The sequence below is a fragment of the Strongylocentrotus purpuratus genome, unplaced genomic scaffold, assembly GCF_000002235.5.
Source record: "Strongylocentrotus purpuratus isolate Spur 01 unplaced genomic scaffold, Spur_5.0 spur5_scaffold_4, whole genome shotgun sequence".
NCBI classification, from domain to species: Eukaryota; Metazoa; Echinodermata; class Echinoidea; order Camarodonta; family Strongylocentrotidae; genus Strongylocentrotus; species Strongylocentrotus purpuratus.
This window is the reverse complement of record NW_022145610.1, coordinates 27,496,977-27,523,996: the sequence shown is the minus strand read 5'-3', so window position 1 is coordinate 27,523,996 and position 27,020 is coordinate 27,496,977. Positions and strand designations below refer to the sequence as shown.

At 36.3% G+C, this 27,020-nt stretch overlaps 2 protein-coding genes across 4 annotated transcripts; one reads left to right on the top strand and one right to left on the bottom strand.

Annotated features, from left to right (window-relative positions):
* On the bottom strand, positions 1-20,809 carry LOC100888089 (coiled-coil alpha-helical rod protein 1). 3 transcript variants are annotated; one of them, XM_030998207.1, is made up of 20 exons: positions 20,717-20,809; positions 19,076-19,199; positions 18,691-18,727; positions 17,730-18,143; positions 17,000-17,187; positions 16,369-16,504; positions 14,743-14,850; positions 13,899-13,957; positions 12,804-12,891; positions 12,069-12,179; positions 10,225-10,331; positions 9,370-9,482; positions 8,567-8,678; positions 7,903-8,030; positions 7,449-7,519; positions 6,362-6,479; positions 5,264-5,365; positions 4,192-4,343; positions 3,467-3,641; positions 1-2,406 (listed from the first exon to the last, which is right to left on the bottom strand). In XM_030998207.1, the coding sequence occupies exons 1-20, from the start codon at positions 20,775-20,777 to the stop codon at positions 2,309-2,311; spliced, it is 2,502 nt and encodes an 833-aa protein (XP_030854067.1). In that variant the 5' UTR covers positions 20,778-20,809; the 3' UTR covers positions 1-2,308. The 3 variants fall into 3 exon arrangements, with proteins under 3 accessions (XP_030854067.1, XP_030854068.1, XP_030854069.1); XM_030998208.1 differs by having other exon boundaries at positions 7,903-8,027; XM_030998209.1 differs by lacking the exon at positions 12,069-12,179.
* A 3-nt stretch (positions 20,810-20,812) lies between these two features.
* On the top strand, positions 20,813-22,695 carry LOC755530 (probable palmitoyltransferase ZDHHC24). Its single transcript, XM_003723241.3, has 2 exons — positions 20,813-20,903; positions 21,632-22,695. The coding sequence occupies exon 2, from the start codon at positions 21,702-21,704 to the stop codon at positions 22,551-22,553; it is 852 nt and encodes a 283-aa protein (XP_003723289.2). The 5' UTR covers positions 20,813-20,903; positions 21,632-21,701; the 3' UTR covers positions 22,554-22,695.
* Positions 22,696-27,020: the final 4,325 nt, after the last annotated feature.

Genomic DNA, 27,020 nt, shown 5'->3' with positions numbered 1-27,020 from the left:
AATTGATCTCGGGTTTAAATTCTACTGGTTTCATTTGTAACCTTTTCTGTGCCACTAAACCTGCGTCCAGACTACCAAAGTTGCTATACGATTTGAGTGGTATTCTCGAAAGCGGACTCACTTTAGTCCATGGACTATAAAAAGTTGAACCTGGCCTAAGTAGTCCGTGGATTAACTTAGGCCAGGTTTAACACCACCCCAAGTGATTAAAGTTTTGTATTCTAAACCAGTTTGATTATATGATGTCATCTAGTCTGTACGCTCCTTTCGATATACAATGATTCTTTATACGTTTCCTTATACAATTTTTGTATAAGTTTCCAATTGTCTCTACAAGCTGTAAGATTGCAAGGAATAATAAATTATTGTAAATTATACGGGAGGCACAATGGCGCAGTCCGAGGGTAGCGGTCTATTAACCGCGAGGTCCAAACTAAATTGCTGCACTTGTGCCCATTGTTAAGGCATCAATCATTACTACATAAGTCCCTCATAAAAGAATTAAAGCCATCTGTCCCCTGGTCAGGTAAAACAAAGAAACTAAAAACAGCACCCTATTCAAAAAATAATTTATAAAAATGTACATGCTTTTAATAATTACCCAAAAATTTTCTTCAAGTGAATTTCCTGCATAAAACACCATTTAAAAGGTTCAAGGGGCAGCACTGCTTTTTAAACATATTTTTAAAAATTGTTGATAACTATACTATGTAATGCCAGTATTTCTTTGAATATTTACTGTTATTTATCTTGAATTTTTTATTAATGAATTAAATGATCAAGACATGCTAAAATTGGATGAAATTAGCTGATTATAGAAGAAATTTCTTGCTTGCATCAAGCTTAAAGCTCTAAATAATAACTATCCTTCATACTTGTATTTCTTGCAATGGTATACCAAGAATGTGTGTTTTGAACAAAATTATGAGATACGTGTATATTGAAAATAGCATTATTCCATTCAAAGATATTCCTATACTGTTGTATGTACCAAGGTCAGTGTTTTGGTGGTCGGGTGAATTTGTTGGCTGTTATGAATGTATAGATATTAAATATGGAGACTTAGTATATTACTACCCCAAATTATCTGGAATCTGTTCACTTTTTATTTGATTTTTGTCTTTCAAAGTGATAAATATAGCATTGTGGTTGTGGTATGTGTAGTTCCGTATGGGAGAAGAGATAAGGAAAATTGTAAGAGATTTGCTGATGCATAAATAAATCCATAGACAATGAACACAGATAGAACACCTGGGAAATCATTCTCTAGCATCAACTTTAATACTGACAAAGGCATTCAAATCTGATCATAGCATTCCATAAAGACATTTAATGATGTGCAAGATCAAATTATTTAATGAGAGGCTGTGAATATTCTACTAAGCATACATGTAGATAGAAATGGCATGAGATGTCTTGTGAAACTCTTATGAAAGTCTTGCATGAAGTCAAATATTTTCTTATTAAGTGATAATACTGTACATTGCCAGGATCTACATTTCTTTGTTTAAGGCAAAACATTGTACCAAGGTGACACATTTCCCTTAATTAAATCAAATAAGTTTCCCTCACAAAAAAAATCACAGGATGAATTGATTTGTTACATTGCAATTAATGCATGTGGCGCGTATTCAAAATATTCATTTATTTTCTCTGAACATTAATCAAATTCATGAATCCATTTAATAGGAAGTAGACTTGATCTCATCTCCTCAAAATTATTGACTCAATACATATAGACCAGCATGATTAAATTATCACCAAATTATTCATTATAGAAATGAAATAAATGTGTCTATAACTTGATCACTTGAATGTACATGTATAGTGTACAGTACCATAAAAATTAATCAAATATAAAAACCCTTGCAGTATTTTAGCTATTAATTAAAAGATACTGAAATTTGTAAACATTACTGCTCTATGTACTTTGCCTGAGATTTCAGATGAACTTGTTACAAATGACATACAAGAAAAAAATTGTCCCAACTCCAAAACAAGTAAGGGGAATCCATCCGAGATAACAACTGACCTGTGGGAAGTCAAATAATACATAGAAACAGATGAAAGTTTAAAAATAGGTAAAATAAGAAAACAGTTGTGTATGTTCAATTGTAAAAGAACAAGATGGTCAAATCAGCAAATAGTTCGTGAAAGTGGTCATGTAATGGTTACGTATTGGTAAACAACTCAAACCTTTGGTTGTACACTGAAGTAGAATATACCTTGAAAATAATTCATCTATCTTATTAGCATACAAAAACTACTTGGAAAGTTTAAGTGACTCTTGATTTTCTTTCTTCCTGGACTACTCCTCATTTCCTTCTACTTCATCATCATCGTCATCATCTTCTAAAACTTTGGCAGCAATGGTCTGTAAATCCTTCAACACAGCATGAAGGGGTTCTAGAAAACAAGAAAAAAAGAAGGGAAAAGGGTTAATGAATCACTTATGTCTACTCTAATCAAGCATTACATACACTACAAAGTAAATGACAAATAATTCACACAGCTAGAAATTCAGTGATCTTTTTTTTTCTTCAGGTCGAAATCTCTGACTACACACAAGAATATGTCCACTGATCTACTCTTCTAACATATTATAATAATGCTGTAACAAAGATTTTACGACAATCTTTCTGTTGTGGTTTCAAATCATGTCAAATCGATTATGATGATCACTTAAATCCTAACACACTTGATATCAACCAACTACCTTTAATTTTGATGGATACTTCAGTTGCTTTATATAAAAGATTAAATGCTTTGTGATTGAGGTTTCAAACGATATGAATAGTGAGATTCAAATTCTGTGAGTAATTCTAGCCCCTTTGGATGGAGAAAAGGCCATAGGAACATTAAATCAGGAACAGTCTTATAAACCGACTCATGTCACTGTGAACTGAAACAAATAAGGCTTTTCTGCAAAAGGAAGACCCACAATAAACAATTGTTCTAATCTAATGATATTACAATATCTTCAAATATCATATCATAGTGGATCATATAGTGTGTAGGTGATCCGACAATGACCTACACATGCTCTGGCGACATCTGCTCCTGGTTTTATTTCATCAAAAATATCGGTTAGGGTTAGGGGGTTAGGTTTCAACTACGCTGTAGGTTTACGTTAGTGTTAGGTTTGTAAGTAAGTTTTGGGTTAGGTTAAAGCCCATCTGTACTAGTTTGGCCAGGAGGGATTATACCTCCCTGCATGGTCACTGGCAGGTGGTTATCTCATCAAATCAGCTCTCAATTAATATAAGAAAAAGGTGATCATGGGGGACCAACGGGTACCGCTAAGGCATTGTTGGCTATGCGGAGGGCGCAAGAAGCTACAAGTAGTGCAGTCCCGCTTTAAAGAGTTGATGTTTTCGATTTGTATAAGGCTGGAAATTGACCGGAGAGTAACAGTCACCAGAGCATGTGTCGTAAAACCAGTGTGTGGTTGGGGGGCTTTTCATACCTCTTCCTCTATCGGGTGGATGTCTGTCATGGTTGGTGGGTGATATGGAATGGTTATCACTTCTCTCTCCATCACCCCCAGCACAACTGCCATTTTCTTTCTCTATGAGAGATGGTATGTCACCAGTCTGCTTTGCCCTGCAAGTTGCCAGGAGGCCTTCCTGTCTTAATGTTACCTACGGAAGATGAATAATTGGTCTTGAATACTTATGTATACTACCAATATATAAAGTATGAAACCCTTATAAAATTGTAAGGAACAAAAGCATACAAATAAGACATACATCCATTAAAAGAGTTTGTCTGTCAGACTTCATGATCTTTGGTTAAATCTCTGGAACTAAACATAAAACGTAAACATTGAAAGTTAATAAGAAGGATTAATCATGCATCACAAGTCAGTGTGTATCATAAGCATGTAGAATTTAGATAAATATATTTCATCTATGACTCCTTTATGACCTCTTTCATTACCCCTTTGGCAAGACATTGGTCTACATTTGCCACACTCAGCCTAGGTGATGTAAATGGGTACCTGGCAGGAACTAATTCCTTGAAATGCTAGAGCACCGTAATGGCAGCACAGCTAAAGCAGGGGTAATAATCTCCAAGTTTGGAAGCGCTCAGAGACTTAATTGTAATTCGCGCTTAATAAAAGCTGAGTATTATTATTATTATTACCCCAAAACAACCTTGAGGGCATGAAAATAAGAAAAAATATCTCACCATTAGCATATTTCTATCGGCCTCTACTTCACTGAGCCTTGTCTTGAGCTTAGATATCTCCTTGGTGAGGTAGTCCTCCTGCGCTGCAAGGGCCTCTGATGATCTCTCCTTCTCACGAGTATGTCGTCTCTCTAGCTGCCTTAATGATACAACTGTATGGAGATTTGGAAGAAAAAAACCACAAATATTTAGTCATGTAGGCAATAGATAATGTCCTGATCATAAATATACTTCTATTTGCCTCTATTTCACTGAGCTAAGCTTAGATATCTCTTTGGCGAGGTAGTTCCTTTGTGAGGCTAGAGATTCTGATGATCTATTCTTCTCACAAGAATGTCATCTCTCTAACTGCCTAGAAGTGTTGTGGTCTAGTGGATAAGTCACCCGACTGCAAATCACAAGGTACGAGGTTCAAATGCCAGCCTGGCACTAATTTCCTTTGGCAAGACGCTAATCTACATTTGCCACTCTCCACCCAGGTGTTAATGAGTACCCGGTAGGATGCGAAAGTTAACATAGTTTGCTCAGCATTGTGAGCATCTGTAAAATGATGCCTGCCTGGAATGCTCCCCAGGGATTGGAGAATGTACATAATAATATATCTGTAAAGTGCTTAAAGACATCGTTTATGTATTAAGTGCTTTATAAATGCGGAATATTATTATTTATAATAAAACTATACAGAGATTGAAATAAAAAAGGTAGTTTAATTGAAAGGACGTTGTTTCTCTAGCAGCCTTAGTAACACAATAATCTATTTTCACTAGTTTTTCCTAGTCTATTTCAATAAAATGTCATAAATATATGTTATCACTATCACCGTCATAAGTATTGGACATCACCTGTGTCAAGGAGTGATAAAGTTAAAATCTAAATGAGACTCACAGGTGTTTCCTCCTGGTTTTAGAACTTGGTGGAACTCCTAATCAGTGAGTATTACAAGTTGAATATGATGAAATAGGATAGTACATCCATGCTAATAGAATAGTATTCAGGATCAAGTATAGGAACCATTTACCCCCCCCCCCCATCCCACCCCTTATGCACCACTGACAGAAGATTAAGCTCAGACCTGCTTTAGCATGTTCCCTCCTAGCCTCATTCAATCTCTTCTCCATCTCTGCTAGTCTCTCTGTATGTTGGGATTCAAGCAACTTGCACTTCTCATCTGAAGCTAGAAAAAAAACAGAAAGATGATACAATTATTTATAGTGCAATGCAGAACCGATGGCTCAATGTTATATCAGAGGTCTGGTAACCAGCAGGTCCAGAGTTACATAGTAGTATTCTCATTACAAAGTCCATCAGATACACGTAGAGCTAATCTTGAGCTCTTGTATGGGAATCGTATTTTTAGAGGACATGGCTATAATTCATAATGGATTGTTTATCCTGCAGTAGATTGGGTGTTCGAACCAGTAAAATAAAAACCTCACAAAAACTTGCTGGAACAACTCTCAGTTGCACATAAAGACCAGACAGTTGCACATAAAGACCAGAAGTCAAGCTTATCATTTGCAGGTCCTGCTGGTTGCTTACCTACAAGTACAAGCTTGCTTTCTTAGTAGTCAAATATATAGTAAATCATCATCTTGATCATCACCATCAATGATCAATCAAAGTCATAACAGACAGACTCACTGGATGTATTTAATTTTGAGCAAATTTCATCATCAACCATTTGTTTTTTTGCTCACAGCCTTACTTAATAAACCCTGTAACATCTATCCCTGGACAATCAACCCAGAGAACTAACCCCTCTTTCCCATGGCCAGGTGGGAGAGGATAAAATTCTTACAGCGTGACTTAAATAGGGGTTGAGATAAATTCATACAAAGGGATACTTCCCGTAATTCTTTAATGATCTACTACCTTAAAGCTATCTGCACTAGTTTGGCCAGGAGGGATTAGACCTCCACGCATGGTCACTGACAGGTGGTTATATCTCATCAAATCAGCTCTCAATTTACAAAAGAAAAAGGGAATCATGGGGGACCAACAGCACCACTTAGGCATTGTTTGCTATATAGAGGGTGCAAGTAAATTCAAGAAATGCGGTCCCACTTTAAAACATAAACTTCACAGAAATGAAAATAAGTAAGGCATGCTACTTTTGACCCCCGAATCAAAATTTGCACGTTGGAGATTTGGTATGAAATATGAGATATACCTCCTTCTGCCACTAGCTGAGAGCGTGCAAGGTCCGTTCTAAACCTGACAGTCTCTTCTCTTGCTTCGGTCAAGGACTTGTCACTGGCAGAAAGCTGCTCCTCTAGACTCTCCACCTCCTAGATCACACAAACATATCCAGTCATAACACAGTATTCATTCATAATAATAATAATCTGGATTTTTGTAGCGCTTAATACGAAAAACTGTTTGTTACCCAGTGTCATCGGAGTCATTCACGTACAATGTGCACCATCTCCACTCCCTGGGGAGTATTCCTATCATATAGTCACCCTGAGGGCATATGGCAATTAATAACACAAAGGCTTTTGTCATCCTACCAGGTCCCAATTTCTCTCTTGGGTACTGAGTAGGGATATGTAGATTAATGCCTTGCCAAAGGACATTACTGCCGTGCCGGGGATCAAACCCACCTTTGCTTTTCAAGTCAAGTGCTTAAACAATCGACTACGACACCTCAATGTGTTGTAGAATACGCCAAAGAATGTGACATAAGAGAATCCATAGTAACATGACACAGAATACAAAACTTTTGCTCTATTTATCCCTGATGTTCATATAGATTTGCATTCTACTCTGCTAAACTAAAGCTGACTTTAATTCACTGTTCTACATTATTAAATATGTTATGCATTTTAAGAGGTAATTAGTATGCTTTACTGTTGCAGTTACTTTGCAAGACAAGGACTAGAAAATATTTAGGGGTTTCCAAAATTAAGCTTAAAAAAGAGAAGAAACAAAAATATTTGACTTATAATAGTGCATTCATTTAAAATAGCATCCACTATGAATATGACTGACAAAGAAAGCAGACAAATATACAGTTCCTCAGGTAGACAAAGGAACATCCCTTCACTGCTATTATGTATAAATGTGTAGAACAGGTGTCACATGCATATTCACCTGTTCTTCACATTTTTACATAATAGCAGTGAAGGGATGTTCCTTTGTCTACCTGAGGAACTGTATATTTTGTCCGCTTTCTTTGTCCGTCATGTTCATAGTGATCTTACCGCTATCCATCTAGGACTAATCAAAGCAAAATAACATTAATGATGAAGGCTCACCTTTCCTCTATCTATTACTCTGGCTCTTAATTGGTTATTTTCTTCTTCATATTTATCCGTTTTCTCCATCACTGAAATAAAGAATAGAAAATTAAATACTACTTGAACACGTACTTGATTTCATTATCTAAATGTGATTGCGTTTAAGAATTTGAAGTGCTTCTTCTTGCAAAAGGTAATTGATATCTATACTTGACATATGTTCCATTTTCCAACAATTCTGATTTACATGGTAAAGTTCAAGATTACTTCTACTTTGGAATAAATCATAAAAGCAAGAAAGGCTCTGCCTTTGATCTTTCAGATTACTGTAAACTTTTAATCCAAAATGCAATATATACAGATTATGAATGCTACATTTAACCTTATTATTACGGAAGGAAGATTAGAGAAATCCCATTCGAGTGAATCTAAATCTAAATCTTTACTGGAAAATCAAACATTTGAAGCTTACTCTCTTCCCTGATGTCATCAATTCTCTGCTGGAAAACTGCTGAATCCTCTTTGAGCCTGGAAGCAAGACTATCTCTCTCCTTCTGAAGACGTTCGAGCTCCGCTTTCAGCTCCATTGGGACAGCACTACTTTAAAATGAGTGAAAAATATATAAAACAGTTTGTTTTGTTTTAAGAGAGAAGAAATATATTTATTTGAATAATGAGTGTGAAATGAATATACCAAAGAAGAAAAAATTGTTGAATATGCAGACATACATGTAGGTTCACAAATGTGCATCCATATATTTTCCACCTGTATGGTACATTATTCATAAAGAAGATGTAGAAAGAAAACAATTTTTACAATCACCAAATAAACAAAATATCAGAAACTAGATTATTTTTAAAGAAAAAATTATGCATGTAACATTTTCACATATTTTACTTAGGATTCAAACTCACAATTGATCAATATCAAAGAAAAAGAGGACAATACCCTATTAACATACATGTAGGAGCTAGAATTCACAAAGATTTATTATAAACCATTATTAAACCTCCTTAAGTGAATTAGCACATGGCCTAATAGCCAATTGATGGGCAATGTCCTGGTACATTCGTCCATGGTGGAGGTTAGATGAATTTGAAAAATATTTTGCAAACTTGTCCCAAACAGTTGTTACCTGTCTGGATTCAAGCCTTGATCATCAGTTTGTGTTGATAAGTCAGAGTATCCTTGTAGGCTTGAACCTCTGACCTTCAGCTTCAACATTGAGTCTTTACGAGCCAGAAGATCTAAGGGTGAAACGACAGACATATGATACAACTCATAGACAAAAGTACATACTCCTATCAGAAATAAATTTTAAAAATTACAAATCATTCCAGAATGGCTTCCTGCTTTCACAGAATATTCACCATCAGGATCCCTACACGACAAAAACATTCCTTGTCAAACTTAACCTGGCAGTCAACAGATTGATTTACTATTGTTGGAATTAGCTTTTTTTGCCAGGAAATGAATGTCTGGAGAGTGTTTCACAAAGACTAAGATCAACTTGAAGTTGGTCATAAAGTTTGATCTCACCATTTACTGGCATTGGTCTCTCAAGGGACATACAAACCGTGGTCACAAATCTACAAAAATTAAAATCTTTTGATAGTTCATTGTTGAAGGAAAAAATATTATCTAAAGATCATAATTGAGAGACCAATGGTGAGAGCAACCAGTGGCATTAGTGGCCTGCCATAGTCAAGTCCAACTTAAAGTTGATCTTAGTCTGTGTGAAACACCCCCCAGGAATTGGCTTTTCTTTGCCAGGAAATGAATGCTCGGACACCAAACAGGGGCTGTAACGTTTAATAACAACGGTATTAATGATGACCCTATTTTAATAAGTTGCAAACGTTTAGGCTGTGATTAAATCATTTGTGGTATGAAACTTTGCAAAAGTGTCTGGTTTGACGGAAACAAAAAATTTCTAACCTTGCAGGAGTTCTATTCTGCTGATAGCGAAAGTCAGTCGTTGTTGATGAGAATTTAATCTTGACACCATCTCTTTGCTTTGCATATCCAGTCCATTAGAATACTTGTGACACCTGTTAAGCACAAAGAACAACAGAATTAATAGGAACTTATTTGTAATTTCTTAACTCTTTAACCAGGACAAGTCAACCAACAGAATAAACATTGGACTCAATGCAACAGTTAACTTTTGTGACCAGTACAGTGTGCATGAATAGTATACTCTGAACAGTGTGGCAATCTTGGTTTTTGATCTATGGTGAATAAAAATACATTTTTAATTAAGTACAAAAAGCTTCTCAACATCAAAAGGAACCTATCTATAAAGAAACTATCATGAACAAAATTACCCGAGTGATTATGTTTTGGGATTTTACGTATCTGGATAAAACATGCTGAAGAATGATTTTTTTTTAAATAGTGGCGGGCAAGCTACCTCAAAAGATTTCACAAATGAAATATAACCAGAAAAGAACTTACAAGAGGACTATAAAATTATGTAATTAAGGGTGAAATAGGAAATGTCTGTAATTAATGGCTGACATGGCAGAGAAATTGCTCTAGGGGTAGCATGACAATCTATTTTGTGAAGCTCATTGTATGTATAGTATAAATTATCAGTTTTAAAAAAATCTAATTTGAAGTACAGGAACTTGACATCCTACTGCAATACATAGTTAATGTAGCGTTACCAAACATGAATTTCTCTCTCTTTTTTTTTTTTTTTTTTTACTTCATCCACAATTTTTAAGGGGGAGGGAGGCACCTGGAGGTATAAAAAAAGACTGCTGATTGCACACTTCAAAGATTTCTTACCTAATGACCATATCTCTCATTCTACAAAGACAAGTCTCACTCTCCTGTAGTCTACTATCAAGCATTCCTGCTACTTCTTGGACTGAAACTAGCTCATGCTCCACTTTCTGTATCCATTCAGGAAGAAAAAAACATTACTCCATTTATACACAAAAAGAGGGACTTCCGGTATACAAACAAATCGTCGCCGTTTTCACGAACCGGCACAGCCCAACGCGCAACGAAATAAGTACATTCTGAGAAAAACGCGTTTTACGTTTAGCCCGTTTTGAATTCGCCAGAAACATGCCTTATGTCAAATTTTATATCACAAAATACATATCAATGAAAGGAAAATATTCTGTATTTTCTATACATTCCATTTGTTAAGCATAATGACAATTACTATTAATATTACGAAGCTTTGGACTCTCGTGCCGGTTCGTGAAAATATTATTTTGCTGTTTACGTAGCAAAAATATTTTCACGAACCGGCACAAGCCACTGTGTCGTTTTTCCTATGTAACTTTACGCGCAAGACAAAAGCGCTCGCGCTGTCTTAGCGCGTATTTTATTTTCACGAACCGGCACAACCGCCTGTGTCGCGTCGTCTAGGTCTTGTAAGCGCAAAGATAGTTTCACGAACCGGCACAGCCCATTGACTTATAACGGCGCGTGCCGGTTCGTGAAAATATGAATCGTGCTTTTTGGCTCGTGTGTCGTTTTTGTCATTTGTGTAACCATGGATATCTCAAAAACTAAAGCGTTTTGGATGCTGAAATTTGGTGAGATGAAAGATTGTTGATAACTTATGCTAAAAATGCAAAAAAATAAAAACTACATTTTGAAGGGATTTCGGTGGCTTGTGCCGGTTCGTGAAAACGGCGACGAAATATTGCCCTTTAGATTTTAAGATGCATATAAGTAAGATACATAGTGGCTCCTACAATGAGCTTTTGGATTTTCAGTCAAAATTGTTTGCTCACATTGCCTGATAGATAAACAAGTGCTGGTTAAAGATTAGATAGATTTCCAGAGACGCTTTGTAAATATTACTACATTTTTCTCTAATATTGCCTGTTGAGCGCCATAAGGGTAATTAGTTACATAATTTCATCAAGTTGATGCTCATTGGCTCTCAACAGGTAATATGTAGGCTATAAATGCTGGGATTTGATTCACCCACATAATATTGCATGAAAATGATATTCAGCATTTTCGAGCTTATTTTATCAAGAGATAACAACAATAAATCATTAACAAGCAATTCCTAAGATGACAACGCAGTCCAAGTCCATCATCAATAACTAAAGAAAATGAAAGTTTATGACATTTTCTTTACAGAGCAAATATGAGAGGAGCTCGCATGAAGATGTCATCGGTATTAAAAACACAAATTGGAAACATTGGAAACATTATAACGTTTCTTGCGAGCTCCTCTCATATTTGCTCTGTAAAGAAAATTTCATAAACTTTCATTTTCTTTAGTTATTGATGACGGAATAGATTTGTTACATAAAGGGGTTGTATATAAACATGTTTGGAAAATTGTATTTAGGGTGAATGTATAATTGAAAATTTTATTGACATATTTTTAGTATGGGAGGGGAGATCACAAGATACGTCACAGAGTTGCCAATTTGTGATTGATTGATCCCACCTTCAAAAATTCATAACTTCCTTATTTTTAATCTGTTTTAGCTCAAACTTTTACTGACCTGTCTCTCTTATTTTCCTGTTTCTATTAAAACCAACTTAATATGAGGGAGGGCTCTCCCCCTTTCGTTTTAAAAATATTACTTTAATACAGAGGAGAGGAAAAACAGAACCAAACAAAATGCAAGGAACATGGAGATGATCCTCACCGTAACATTCTTCTTCTCCAGCTGGAGCTGAGCCTCCTTGTCTGCTAAGGCATGCTCCAGGATCCTAACTTTGTTTAGGGATCCATCTAACTCACCCTCAAGACTGTGGAGCTAGAGAAACAAAAAGTACTAATAATAATAATGATAATTTTTGATTCATTTAGTCCATAATAATTAACACTCAAAACAAATCATTTTGTTAACCCCTCCTGTGCCATGTCTTTGACTAATTCTCATAATGATAAGTAAACCTTTAAGAGTAAATTTTGACTTATAAGGCTTGTTTCATTGTAAAATTGGGTACCAAATATATCCCATGGGAATTTAATTCATAATGAAGGTAACTGTATCTGTTTATTTATACATATCAATGCTTGGTTAAACTTCTTTCTAGGGTCAAGTATAAGCATACATTTAAACCATTGTCTCAATAACATTGATCAACTTAATTTAAGTCTAATCTTTATTATTATTATTATTATTATTATTAAGTACTTGGCATCACCTGTGCCTGGGAGGCAAAAAGCGAACTGAATCACTGTAACCCTTGGGTCTCTCCTCCCGGTATAACTGATTGGAGGTGTGCAGGTGGACCACTACACCTGGGTTCCCCCCTACTCTTATACGAATAGCGCAGTGGGTTCTGAACGTGCAAAGGTGGTGACTCTCCTCTACACAGGGCCTGCAGGCTTAAATTTCATCAGAATCTGAGTGAATTAGAAAGGCTGACTTTACCTTATCCCCATGCGTAGATGCGTCCTTCTTAAGAACTATCTCCAGGGACTTCCTCTGAACCAAGAGAGCAAAAACCTTCTCTCTCCATCTGATTGAAATATCAAACGACAGTTTTCACCATAATGACCGTTTGGAGGCAGAAGAGCGTTAACTCATAGTACTTGAACAGAGTTAACGCCCTTCTGGCACTGACTGAACAGATGATAAGAAATAAAGTGTGGGTAGGCATTATGTAATCAGTTGTTGAGGCATGTTTCTAAACTAACATCACCATAAACTTGAACTTGAACTTGAACATTAAACTGTATCATAATGTGAAAGAGGATGTCATTTCTGCAAGGATTTTCAAAACAAATTCTTCTGTTTGAAGTCGAATAGTAATGGAAGAATACCAAATTTAGGTTTTCTACATACAACAGAAAACCCAAGTTATGATTTTTTTTAAATTAATATCTTTTGGGAAAAATCTTTGCAGAAGTGTCTATTAAATGAGATCATCTTTCACATTATGATACAATCTAATTAAGTGAAATTTTGCCATCAAATTTTTGGCAAAGTTGGGGCTTTAAACTTAATCTTAACCCTAAGCCCACTGAATGCAAGAAAATCTTATATGCAAATTAGTAACTTAGCTTCATTACACTAGTGGCTATTCTTAGAAACATGCTTCTATGACTGGATAGATAATGCCTACCATAAGTGTGCGTCCAGGGCCCTTTAAACGTGACTCACAAGATCATTAAAATGCAAGTCCCAAATATGTGATCCTGCTTGGTTGAACTTCAAGTGCATTCAATCTTCGGACCTTCATTGAAATGCATCTTTGCATCCAAGAGGGCCCAGAATGATTGCTGATAAGGACAGATCATTTCAGACAATAAATCAAAAAAGTTTACCTGGAATATTTCAGAAATCATTAACAAATTTATTGATAATACTTGAACAAAATCATATACCGGTATGGTAAATATTCATGGCAGATCGTGGTACTTGAATTATTTTCTTTTAATTAAGGGGCGACAATGACCGTTTTACTTTGTGAGAAGTCTTTCTTGAAGGCGGTTTAGTCATATCTAAATAAGGCTCAATACTCACTTGGTTAAAAGGATTTCTCCAGGATGCTTATCAGTCACATCATGCTGTGTTTCCTGTACCTGAATATAACAAGGTGAAATCAAAAATAAAGAAATGTTTATATTTAGAAGAGCCTTTTAACTATTGGAGAGTCCAAATAAAAGATACATTCATTTACAAGCTATAAACATAGCTCTGTAGTTGAAACAACATATTCCCAATGACTACCAGAGCATTTATATTGAAATGTCTGACTCTTTCTGCACTACAGATTTATTCAAGCTTTATACTTTATTCCTTTAGTAACACTACATAATTGTCAAGTGAGGTATTTTCTGATCTCTTCTCTGAGATATCCTTAAACCTTTATGACCCTGTAACCTTTGGCCTCTACTCTTTAATAAAACAAAAATTGTACTATTGTAGTCAGTTGACCCTCTGATGCTAATACTTACTTCATCCAAGTTTGGTCAAAATTGAATTTCACCGTTTTCAGCTAATTGCGGTGACATAAGTGTGACATATGAACAGCTGCTCGACCCCCAAGCATAATGCCTCTGTCTTCACTGAGACAGAGGCATAGCAAATTTGAAAGATGAAACGAAGGTTACAAATATAAAATAAATTGGTTGGTTTGTCTTACCTGACTGCTAAGAAAGAAAGTGTATGTGTGTAAGTAAGCAACGAGGGGACCGACGGCTTTTAGTCCTGTCCAAGGGACTCAGTAATGAGGGTTAATGCCTTACCAAAGGGAACTAGCGCATCTAATTGGTTTTGAAACCGGGACCTTCCAGTTACGAGCCACCACTGAGCCATCGTGCCTCATATAACATAGGTACAAAGACTTAACAATTATGGTGCCTACCTGTGTCATTTCTTTCTCTTGAATGGCCATAATCTCTTGCATTGATGAGAGTCTCACGTTCAACATGTCGGCAGTTGTTTGGATGTTTTCTTTCTCCTCCTCCAACAGCTGTATAAAAAAGACAAACAAAAGAAAGCAATATCTTTTAAAGTTATTGCCTTTATTCATATTGAGTTTTTCACCTTTTTGGACCTTGTGATCGACAGTCCGGTGACGTATCCACTCGACCACAACACCTCTAACAAGGTACATGACCTCATTGTCTTTCATGGATGCTGTTGTTCCATGCTAAGTAACATTGGGAAACAGAACTGCAGCAATGTAACATACTAACAATTATATAGTACATGCTATTGATGCTTCCTTCCCCTACCCAGTACACCCCACGCAGGAATTAGAAATAACCAAAGGAGTGCCTTTAACGTTACATGTTGCTTCAAGGGAATACATCAAGAGATCTATCCAAAAATGCCAGTGTAACCTTGATAAAACATATAGCTTAACAGGGTACACCTATTTGGCTACAATTTGGTAAAATTGTGCCTACCCAAACTTATCACAGATTAAAATAAATTAAAACTGTTTTCTGGATTTCTTGAGGAAGAGGTGATTGCATATATTTTTAGCAAAAACTAGATGGAACTTCGACTGCGCGCGCGCAGTCGAAAATGATGCCTCCGTCATAGAGCAATTTTACAAACCAAAACAGAAGAAATTTTTCAAATTCAAGTTCAATTGTAATCCATTAACAGGTTTTCAGAATATTGTGATTACAAGCTATTTTTGCATACATAATGAGCCCATGACCTTTGACCTTATGAACCAAGAATCTACTCAGTTCATTGGCTCTGCAAGAAACATACATGACCTAAGTTGGCAGGAATCCATCAATCGGTTCTTGAGATAACGCGATCACGAGCTGTTTTTGCATACATAATGTGCCCTGTGATCTTTGAACTTTGACCTTGTGACCCCTACATCTAATCAGTTCATCGGCTCTGCAAGTAACATACATGACCTAAGTTTGGCAGCAATCCATCAATCGGTTCTTCAGATAACGCGATCACAAGCTCGTTTTGCATACATAATGAGCCCTGTGGCCTTTGACCTCGTGACCTCAAAATCTAATCAGTTTTTTGGCTTTGCAAGTAACATACATGACCTAAGTTTGGCAGCAATCCATCAATCGGTTCTTCAGATAATGCGATCACGAGCTCGTTTTGCATACATAATGAGCCCTGTGACCTTTGACCTCGTGACCCCAAAATCTAATCAGTTCATCGGCTCTACAAGATACATACATGACCAAAGTTTGGCAGGAATCCATCAACCAGTTCTTCAGATAACGCGATCACGAGCTCGTTTTGCATACATAATGAGCCCTGTGACCTTTGACCTTTGACCTCGTAACCCCAAAATCTAATCAGTTCATCGGCTCTACAAGATACATACATGACCAAAGTTTGGCAGGAATCCATCAACCAGTTCTTCAGATAACGCGATCACGAGAACGGGACGTACGTACGTACAGACGTACGTACGGACGTACGGACGGACGGACAACCCGAAAACATAATGCCTCCGGCTACTTCGTAACGGAGGCATAAAAATTGTGTTTGTCTATACCTTGAGTTTCTTGTCATAGTTCTGTTTCTCGATGTTCCACTGTGCCGAGGTCCTACTGCTAGGGAGAGCATCGCCGATGTAAGCCTTCTGCTGAGCAACTTGAGTTGTAAGACGAGAGATTTCTTCCTGCTTCTGCCTGTGGGTGACATTGATGAAGAATGATACAGTATCCATAAATCATAGTTGACATTTCTACCAACTTTTAAAGTTAAATCTACACAGTGGACTGTTTCCTCCATTTCTCATACAGTACAACACTCTTTTCATGTTCAATCTACTTCTATTCTCTGATCTTCTTGCTTTCCAATCACAGCAACTTGCTATGAAGTTTGGATATCCCATTATTGGGTGAAAAAAATTATATTGTTTTTTTTCTGCATGGTACAGGAATATAAGGTCTCTATGAATCAAAAGATGCATCAAAATATTACATATTAATGTTATTTAAAGATTTAAATGTCTTATGTCTACTGGTATATAAATAGCAGGTCACTGATTTACAACTAAATATTGACTCAAATCAAGAGAAATTTGCAGATTATTTTGACTAAACCTTATCATATTTTCCCCCTTTTTAAAACAACACTTATATATACATTCAAGTCGCCATGAATCAATATCATTATCGTACCTGACGTCATTTTGAAGTTGATCTTTCTGTTCACTGCTTGATTTCTGCTCTGCGGCTAGACGAGTCGTCAAATTGGCATTCCTTCCATCTGATTCTTCTCTCACGCTATGGAGATCTTCTGTTAGTTTCCTCATCTTTTCTGTCAGATGGATGGTCTCTCTTTGATGCTCCTCTCCCATATTACTAACCTAATCCAAATGAAATAGCAGATTACAAGATAACAATATTCCCTTAAGCTCCCTTAACACACGCAAAAAATTGTAAAGCGCTTCACATCCCTGTAACTTATAGCACACAGACAAAAACAATAATTGCAATATAAATGAACAACAAAGAATTGGAGGTTTTGTAGAATTGTTCTAGAAATAGAGTGTCTGGAATTAAATTATGAATTTACTTATATTACTACAGTTGAATAAAGGTTTAAAATGTTTAATGCAACTAGCAAGTAGGTTTTTTCTATATTGGTCATGTATTGGTCAATTTTCTAAATGAAACTAAGATTTCAAGTTGTAGATCTTCATACACATGTATTTGTGCTTGAATAAAAAGGCAATTTTAGAATATTTACAGTAACGGTAACGGCGCTCACAGGAGCAAACTGATTTGATTGAAAAGAGGCAGACACAATAAGACAAAGACAGTGTTGAAAACTGGGCCTAAAATGACTTGGCATTGGGGTCAAGCCTTTATACATGTACCACCCACTTCTTGAATTAGGCCCACTTACCTGCTGTTTGTGGCTGGCATTACATCTCTTCAGCTCTTGTTTGAGTCTGAGCACCTCCTCCTCTAGCCCCACTCTTGACTCCCTGCTTCCAGCCCTGCTCCTGGCCAGCTCCCCAGAGTGCTGGGCCTCCTGGGTGGACAGCTCCGTCTTGAGGCGGGCGATGTCCGCTGCCTGCCGGCTGACGATCATATCGGTCTGGCGCTGGAGCTCCAGAAGGTGGTGGGGGTCTGGTCCAGGGTGGCTGGGTGGTGGTGGAGGAGGAGGGGGGTAGGGTTGGGCAAGGTGCGGTGCTTGAGGGGGTGGGTGGTGGTGGTGGTATGGTGAGTAGCTAGGGGATGGAAGGGGAGTGCCAGTAGCTCCTTGGGGTATTACAGCAGGGGCTTCTGGTTGCAAGGTGACTTGGGTCTCCTTCTCCTGATACAGAAAAGACAAGTGTTCTACCTTGTTAAGTTACCCTACATGCCTTGAGCAATCAGATCTGTTCATGCTTACAATCAGATTTGGATCCAACACAGTATAGATCTTTACCAATCTAGAGGTACAGTGTATGATTAATTGTAACTCGCAATTGCTAGATAGTCTAGAATCTTGATCAACGTGTCAGTTTCCCCATTAAAGGTGTCATAAGAGTTACAAAAGGTTGGAATTTTCCTAGAAATTTAAAATTTATTTTCTTTTATATCTGGGAGCTACATGTACAAGGCTGGTGACCATAAATACTTTCCAGCATTAGCAACATTTGATCCACACATTATTTTGCCAAAGATACATATTATGTAAAACTGGCAATCTGAAATTTGTTCCTTCCTTACGAGGCAGAATACTAGTTAATGGGTCTATCTTACTATGACAAAAACAAAACACACAAAAACAAAAGAAGAGAGAGATTTGAGAGACATACATGCATGTTTCTACAAGACCGATACTTGATACAGAAGACAAAATAAAAGAAATAGCTTACATGTTGTGAGGCTGGAGATGTCTGGTGAGCAGGTTTTCTATTTAAGATAAACAAGAGCATCACATAAAGAACAAAGTGTTATATCAAATTCTCAAGTCTGTTACTTTATGGGTACCATAGAAAGGAATGAATATTGAATTGTATTGAATCTAGTATTTCCTGCCATATTATTAGTACATAATGTCAATATCTATTATAGTTAATGTTGGAAGCAAAATGTCATTTACAAGTTAAATCAATATGAATTTAGAAATTACTAGATTAAGTTTAAAGCTACAATTTTTTTTTTATAGCAAGTCATTGCTTTCAAAGATCCTAGAGAAATATGTTATAAATTGCCCTATTCCTACAACTATTCATAAGTAAGTGAGTTACCCCAACTTACAATGAGGATTGTTTTCCATCTTCCTTGGGGGCCATTGGCTCTCCTGAGACCCCTGTGACCTTGGGAGCCACTTTGGCCGGTACTGTGAGGGCTGATGGAGGCAGCAATTTGTAAGGTGGTGTACCTGCCAAAGAATATCATGAAAATTGATTTGAATTAAACAGAACATTAAAGATTGAAATCAAGATTTAGGCAGCGTCTCATGCACACAACTTTAAATATCAAAGCTCACCAAGCCATGGCTCTGTAGATCTATTTGAAATTATAAAACTAAGTAGACCCTACATTTGTTTCCATGGGATATCAGGAAATCATAGACTTTATACAATGTTCACTGTTAGTGTTATGTCATGAGACACTGCCTCGATACTGATATTGTCTCGATACTGATACTGTGATAGGAAGTCAATGTTAATTTTTTTTTCCATGCACATTTCTTTCGGCCCTTTCTTTCTTTCTTTCTTTCTGATTTCTTTCCTTCTTCTTCTTCTCCTCCTCCTCAGCTCCTCCTCCTCTCCGTGACTCCATCCTCCACAAGCATTAAAGTAATTAGAATCAGATTTAGATCTAGACAGTAGGGGCGCTGGTCCGAGAATGAGGATCGTCTTCATAAACGAGGATCGTCTTCGTAAACACGGACTGATGCGTCCTCAAAAATAAGGACCGTCTGCATTTTTGGAGACGTTTCATATTTTAGATCGGCACATTGGCGATCCAAAAAACGGATTCTGCAATGATTTTCTTGATGCATTTTACATTGACATTGTACAGAGACCTTCACATTATAAGCAATAAATCCTTGGGAAGACGGACAACCCATAAAAGTAGACGGTGAACTAGGGTTATTTTCCCCCAGGGAATCCATTTTTGGCATCGCCAGCAGGCCGTTCTGTAACATGAAACCCCCAGAGCCAGTGAAAAAAATACACGGGGGCTCGGGGCGAATTAGCCCCCGAAATGCCTAAAAGAGCCCCCGAAAATCAGAAAAGAGCCCCTGTAAATTTGCATAGAGTTCAATGCAAAACAAATTTTAGAATGTTATTTTCATGCAGGCAAGCTTGAAAAGTAGCCCCCGAAAAATAAATATTAATTTTTTCCCTGCCCAGAGCGCTGATGAAAAAAAACGTCCTCGAAAATGCAGACAACTCTTATTTTTGAGGACGCATTTTGTCCTCGTTTATGAGGATATCCTTGTTTATGAGGACGATCCTCATTCTCGGACCAGCGCCCCTACTGCTAGAGATCAAAAGTTATTTTACAGCAGATGAATAATGGCATTTTCATATTATTGGCGCATGGCTCTCGCATTGTCCAGTATGGACATGGTTAGCCATGCGAAGTTGCGAACCCCGTTTCACTCTCAATTAGATCAGCTGTAGCTCAACTGTAGTAGTAGGAGATCTAGGCCTACTAGTACTACTAGCTATAGGCCTAGGGCTAGGCCTATATAGCCTAGAGTCTACAGTCACATAGATCTACGCAACAACTACACAAGTCACAACTTCAAGAGACAAAAGTCAAGACAGACAGGTACATTTTAAAACATTTCCCTCTTTTTCTCACACAGAACTAGCAAACATATTACAATAAAAACTTGATGCATTGAGAACATCTGTTTGATAAGAACATGAATATACTTACCAACACCATGGCTTGACAGAGGTTTCATGAAATGTGCAGGATTTTTTAAGGAGCCCGCCATTCTTTTTTCTTCAATCTCTCAATTTCGTTTGTACGTATGAAGATCTAGTCTAGTCTCAAGACTCAAGTCGCTGTCGCCTGTTTGTTTGTCATGAGCTAAAATAATCGGCGACCAGGTGTTGGATAGGTAATTTCTCATCAATCATGCTTAAATTATTATAATTTGTACGCTTTGAAATATATTGATATGGATTTGTGCTTGATTAGTCAAGTCAATCATACAAAAATTGGAGGCTGATATGGGAATAGAATTTTAGCATTGTCCCATGTGTTATAATTTGTGTAGTGTATGTGACAGTTCCCTTATAATTTGTTTTGCGTGTGTGTGTGCCTACTGTTGTTGAGTCCAGCGTAAAATGGCAATCAGTCAAATTTGATTATCACCGACTATTTTTTATATTTTTAGTATAAACTTTGATAATAACAAAATAGTTCACCTCTCTCTTTTATCAATATTTTTAGTTTGTTTGGTGTTCATGTATTTTTCTCAGGCTTTCTATTATTTAAATATTAATGTCTATGAGTATGATTTGAAGAGTATGATTTTATGAGCAAATGGGTATGAGTATGACTGAGTATGACTCTTAATTATACCCTGGCTAGTAGTAAGAGTATGAAGTATGAGTATGTTACTTGAACACAAGTAATACTTGTGTCACTTGTTTGAACTTTGGTGTTCTGTATGTAGTGTTATAATGGAGGTCATCAAAACACAAGGATTATCATTTTGCCTATTTTTACTTGGTCTGATGATAATTGTTATAATATTAATACTCTATATTCGCGATCTTTAGTACTACACTTGGATGTTGATTGAGACTTTTTTTTAAAACTTTTTTTTTTCTTCCCTTTTAGAAAAACTGGATTGTTGTACAAAGTCAAGACTCAAAGGCAAAGTTCATCTAATCAGTCTTCTTGAGTAGACATGGCCCTGATAAAGTGGGAAGTACTTTTACCAAAGAAATTTGGGGACAAGATTCCAGTCCTTTTTATTCTTTTGGAACTGATAATTGAGATTGTTTTCGAGCTATATGTCGTATTCCCAACCCTCTACGAACCTTTTTCTCAGAGCTATAACATCCATTTAGCAGTCGGCCTCTTCCTCTTCTTCAACTTCATCGGCAACTACTACCTGAGTATCGTTACGGACTTGACATCGGGACCAAACGTTCTTCCATCGGTTCTGAAGCCGGATTGGAGTTACTGCCCCTCCTGCACCCTCAATACCCCTCCAAGGTCATCCCATTGTTTCGTCTGCAACAAATGCATCTTGAAGCGTGACCACCACTGTGTGTATACAGGAAAGTGCGTAGGACACAACAACCAGCGATACTACATGATGATGCTGATTTACTTGGCGCTTGGCGCCCTCTACGCCAACTACCTCAACATTGAATTCACGTACGAGATGCTAAACAGCCTCGACTGGAAAGTCGTCATCACCTTCTTTGCCCCAGTCATAGGTTGGATCTTTGGATTCACCCAATCGCTCTCCTTCCTAACTTGCCTGCAGTGTAGCACCTGTGTCGTATGCCTCATGTTATCCTTAGCGATGATTTATTATCACCTAGCGCTCATCTTGCGGGGACAGACCACCAGGGAATGGAGGAAAGGGATCCGCGGATACAACCGTGGCTGGCGTCTTAATTTACTGGATGTCTTCGGGTCCAGGTGGTACCTTATTTGGTTTTCTCCATGGGTGTCGTCCCCATTGCCAGGGGATGGCATCCATTTTGTAAAGAGAGATAAGAGTTTGGAGAATGTGAAAGATATGTGACAGACCTGATACATGTGTATCTGTAGAATCGAATGGCAGAAGTAACAGCTGTGTAACTCGACTCAAATTCCAATGTAGAATTTACAAATGCTGTCGGACACAAAACAGGCACCATACATAGCTCTGTATGTTTTTTAATTTTTTTAAAAATAAATATTTGATATACCGTATGTATAATAATCATGTAGTATTGCCTCAGTCATCAGTGATTTGAGGACTTTCATATCAAAGCTAAAACTTCTATTTTCAATCAAGTCACAATGAAGAACTTTCTCAAATTGATTTACCGTATCTCACCATCTTAAATTATTCTTTGAGTAGATGAAAATCAGTGATGATGTAATTTTGAATGTCATTGTGCCAAGTATATGTATCAAGTGTAAACTTTTAAAACTCTGAGAGTATTTCATTCATCATGCTGCTGTTTCTTACTCATTTTGGATGTGTAGTATAGTTTTGTCTAGATTCTAAAATCATAGAAGGAGATGCAACATTCTTTGTTATGCTGCTTTATATATATGCCCATATTAAGGACTAAACTTATCATCTAGCATAAGGATGTAATCATGCTATTATCTTTACAATATAAATTGAGAATCCTTGTTAGCAAAAACATCTCTTGACATTTTTTGGGGACATTACTATTAATATTCTTTTTTTTTAAATTGTCATTATTTAATGTAGATTTTATAATATACACTGTATGTGCAAATTGTGTTCAAAGTTCAAACATGTATTATAAGCCTCTACACTTGCAATTGGAGACCAATTAATATATTTCTATATTATTCTAATGTTTTTTTTCAATTTATGGATCAAACTATCTACACATGTATACAAAGTGTAGACAAACTATCTACACATACAAAGTGTAGATATACATTTTACAATGTACAAACTGATCTTCAAACAGGTAAGGTGAATTTGAAATCTAGACGAGTAGATATGCAAAAAAAGATATTTATGCATTTGCAGAGTACATGGAGACATGTAGTACAATATCTGTTTTTTAGATGATGTATATTTCGATAATATGTGAAAACAGAAGACATTACAGTAAATGTACAGGGTGTATGTGATAAGTGTATGGAAAGAGTTGCATGTCGCAAGATGATGAACTTTTTTTGATATGTACCAAGATCAGTTTGGTTTTAAATACATGTACATGTACATGTAGTAGGGATGCCATTTTTAAGTTAATAGCCTGAATTCAGGCCCTGGCGAATTTTTTTCATACCATAGTTCAGGCTTTTTTGTGTACAAACTAGCTCATTCTAGGTGATCTTTAGGCCCTCTGATCAATTCTAACTGGCATCCCTGATGTAGATAGCCTAGGTATTTATTGATTGCGAAATAATTTGCTATGTAGATTTTCAAACCAGTGAATCAGTGATGTAGATTTCAATTAGATTAATCTAGAATGTGCAAAAGTAGTATTTTTACAGGATATAAGCCTTGATATGTGTACTTTGAATTTAATTTCTAATGCATAGATCTATGCAATTACAATGAATTTGAAGCTAAGCAATTTATTTCACTCATGCAAATCTAATTAATTTTTCTCATTTTAATGTATATGTTTCCAAATAATGTTCTGGTTTGCAATACAGATCCTTAGAAGATACATTTAGAGTTACATGTAGATTCAATTTCAATTATGCAAAGTTTTGTGCTATATTTGATATGTCAATATCGAGGAAGTAATCACTGTCTTGCCTAATTATTTATTATTCAAAAACTGTTGACAATAACAATGCATGTATTGTACAAATCATGTAGTAATTTAACAACTCAATGTCAAATTCATTGACCTTGCAATATTCTTCTATTATTCATGTCTGCAACAAATTCCTTACAAACTATTGACAGGATAATGTATACTTAACCCTTTGTCTATTGGAACCAGATTAACCCTGTATTAAGCATATGGGAATGGAAGAATTCAGTATTCAGTCGCTTAAATGTCATAAGTAAATATTATCTCATGTTCTTGGACCAATTAGGAATGGCGTTAGTAACTGCATGTTACATCCTGTACAATATTTTGTATTCATGCAGTGATGTTGACCTTGAATATAATGTAATAAGATTGTGTTATTCTAAATTAATTAAGCATGAATGTATGGGTAATTTATTTGGCTGGTCCAATAGAAGTACTTGGAGATAAAGTTAAAGGGATAGTTGAGTTCTGTTGCAGAGGGTGCTGCACAAAATAACTTTTTGTGAGATAATGGAAAACTGAGTGTCAAATTTGAAAGAACATAATATTGAAATGACAAAATCATCTTTGTTTGATCAAAATTGGTTCAGAGATGACTAAAATATAACAATTTCTAATACTTGTGTACCACCACAAATATTAGATATTTTAAAAAAATTTAAAAAACTGTTGAAAAAAACGAAATAATGCCTTTTACGTCGTATTTCAGCCAATGCTGATGTTAGCTTTTTTCTTGGCATTTTCGTGTTGCTTATATTACCCACAATTAGCCGGCTCATGTATTGTTATTTTTAATTAAATAATTATTTAACGGTCACCATGTTTTTTTTAAAGTGGAGCTGAATTGGTATAATCGTATGGGCTAAATTTCACACATTTTGGGGTCTAAAATTACCTTCATAGCAATGTTAGGTTCTAAAAGGGCACTATAAATGTCATAAATAAGAATAAGAGCAATAACCATGCACTTTGAAGGCATTTGCGGTCTGAAAACAGAACTCAACTATCCCTTTAAGTACCATGTAATCTAGACATTGCTATGATATTGTATCGTGTATGAAACTGTATGGAATAAAGGTTGATTATGTAGCTTAGAAGAGAAGTATCAGATATTGTGTGACGTACAGTATTTGTAATCTCCAAATTTAGAAAAAATTGACTCCATCTAGTTGAAAGTCACATGCACTTCACACAGTAATGGATATGTGGGACTACATACAGATTTGGCATGAAAGTTTGGTCCAAACTTTTCCAGCTGTCTCTAATTATAATTCAAATATGAGGGCTCTTTATATAAGCAATCCTTTTTCATGGGACAAAGCTGCACACTAAGAAATAAGTGTGCCAAAAAAATGCAATTGGGGTGCAGATTTGCATTCACCTACACATCTTTGGCAGAACGTGCTGCTATGTTGTAGCAGAATTGCATCATTATTTCTTAGTGTGTGCTATGATTTTCTTCCAAAGTGACTAACAAAGTATGAGCAAGCTCTCAATGTTTTTTTTCAACATTACCAGAACTGGACCTAGCTCTCTTTCAGTGAAACACAACATGACCAATTATGATATATTTGTGCAATGTGTATTTATGTACATTTCATGTAATATGCTACTAAAATATCCTGCACTAGCTAGATCATGGCTGGCTAATAAGGGAGTTTACAGATACAATCTGCGCATGGGCAGATAAAGGTCATTTGTACCAAAAAGGTGAAACCCACCAGAGATGAATACTGGATATGCGCTCATGAAAGTTATGTAACATTATTCATTTATGCACCAACCGTACATTCCAAGATACGCAGGTGGATGTTTTCTTTTCAAGGGGGCAACAAAAGGTATTCATGAAGCACATCTAGGACTTTGGCAGTTATTATCCTAAGATGCTCAAAGTGGAACTTCTCCATGTGTAAAAGATCTGTGGATATTTGGGGTCATTTGTACTATGTGCTGTCTGTAAACTCCCTTATTGATAATGTTATAATTATTTAGGAATCGTTGTGTACATTAACCAGTGTAAGAATGGATTAAATATGAACATTTGTAAAAGAAATAATATTTCTGAACCATTTGCATTGTTATCTATTTGTGAGTCTATCTTTTTTTTAAAAATAACACAGATTTTTCTTTCCCATGATATTTTTAGAACATATTTTCAATAATGTTAATTCTCAAGGAAAACATAACCACTGATTTTGATGAAATAACAAAATTAACAAAAGAGTAGACCTAAACTAAAGCATTTCTCATTCATTTATAAAAAATAAAACCAAAGGTGTGGAATAAACAACTTTTTAGCAAAAGATGGACGTATTCGAAATTGCATTAACAGATTAACAGTATTGTGAAAGAGAGTAGGAATAAACCAGATGAAAACTATCTGAATCGGTGACTTTGAATGATATAAAGAGAGATTTCATACTTTGTTATTGCTTCAGCTTAGATGATCGATTAAAGTTAATGCTAACCTCAAAAGTAACACTTAACCCCCCCCCCCCCAAAAAAAAAAAGAACTTGGGGGAAAAGGCATTAGGGTCTACCAATTTCATTTAAAGCCCCTCTGCACTACACCTAGTTTGGCCAGGAGGGGTTAGACCTCCCTGCGTGGTCACTGGCAGGTGGTTATCTCATCAAATCAGCTTTCAATTAACATAAGAAAAAGGGATAATGGTCACCGATTAGGCACTGTTTGCTATACAGAGGGCGTAAATAGCTATAAGTAGTGCAGAGGGGCTTAAAAAGGGGGA

Coding starts and splice junctions, on each gene's coding strand:
- LOC100888089 (XM_030998207.1), bottom strand. CDS start 20,777: ATGGCGGGCTCCTTAAAAAATCCTGCACATTTCATGAAACCTCTGTCA. Junction 10,332..12,068: donor TGGAGAAGAAGAATGTTACG/GTGAGGATCATC, acceptor GAATGGATACAG/AAAGTGGAGCATGAGCTAGT. Junction 5,366..6,361: donor TCAGCTAGTGGCAGAAGGAG/GTATATCTCATA, acceptor TTTTTTTTCTAG/CTTCAGATGAGAAGTGCAAG.
- LOC755530 (XM_003723241.3), top strand. CDS start 21,702: ATGGCCCTGATAAAGTGGGAAGTACTTTTACCAAAGAAATTTGGGGAC.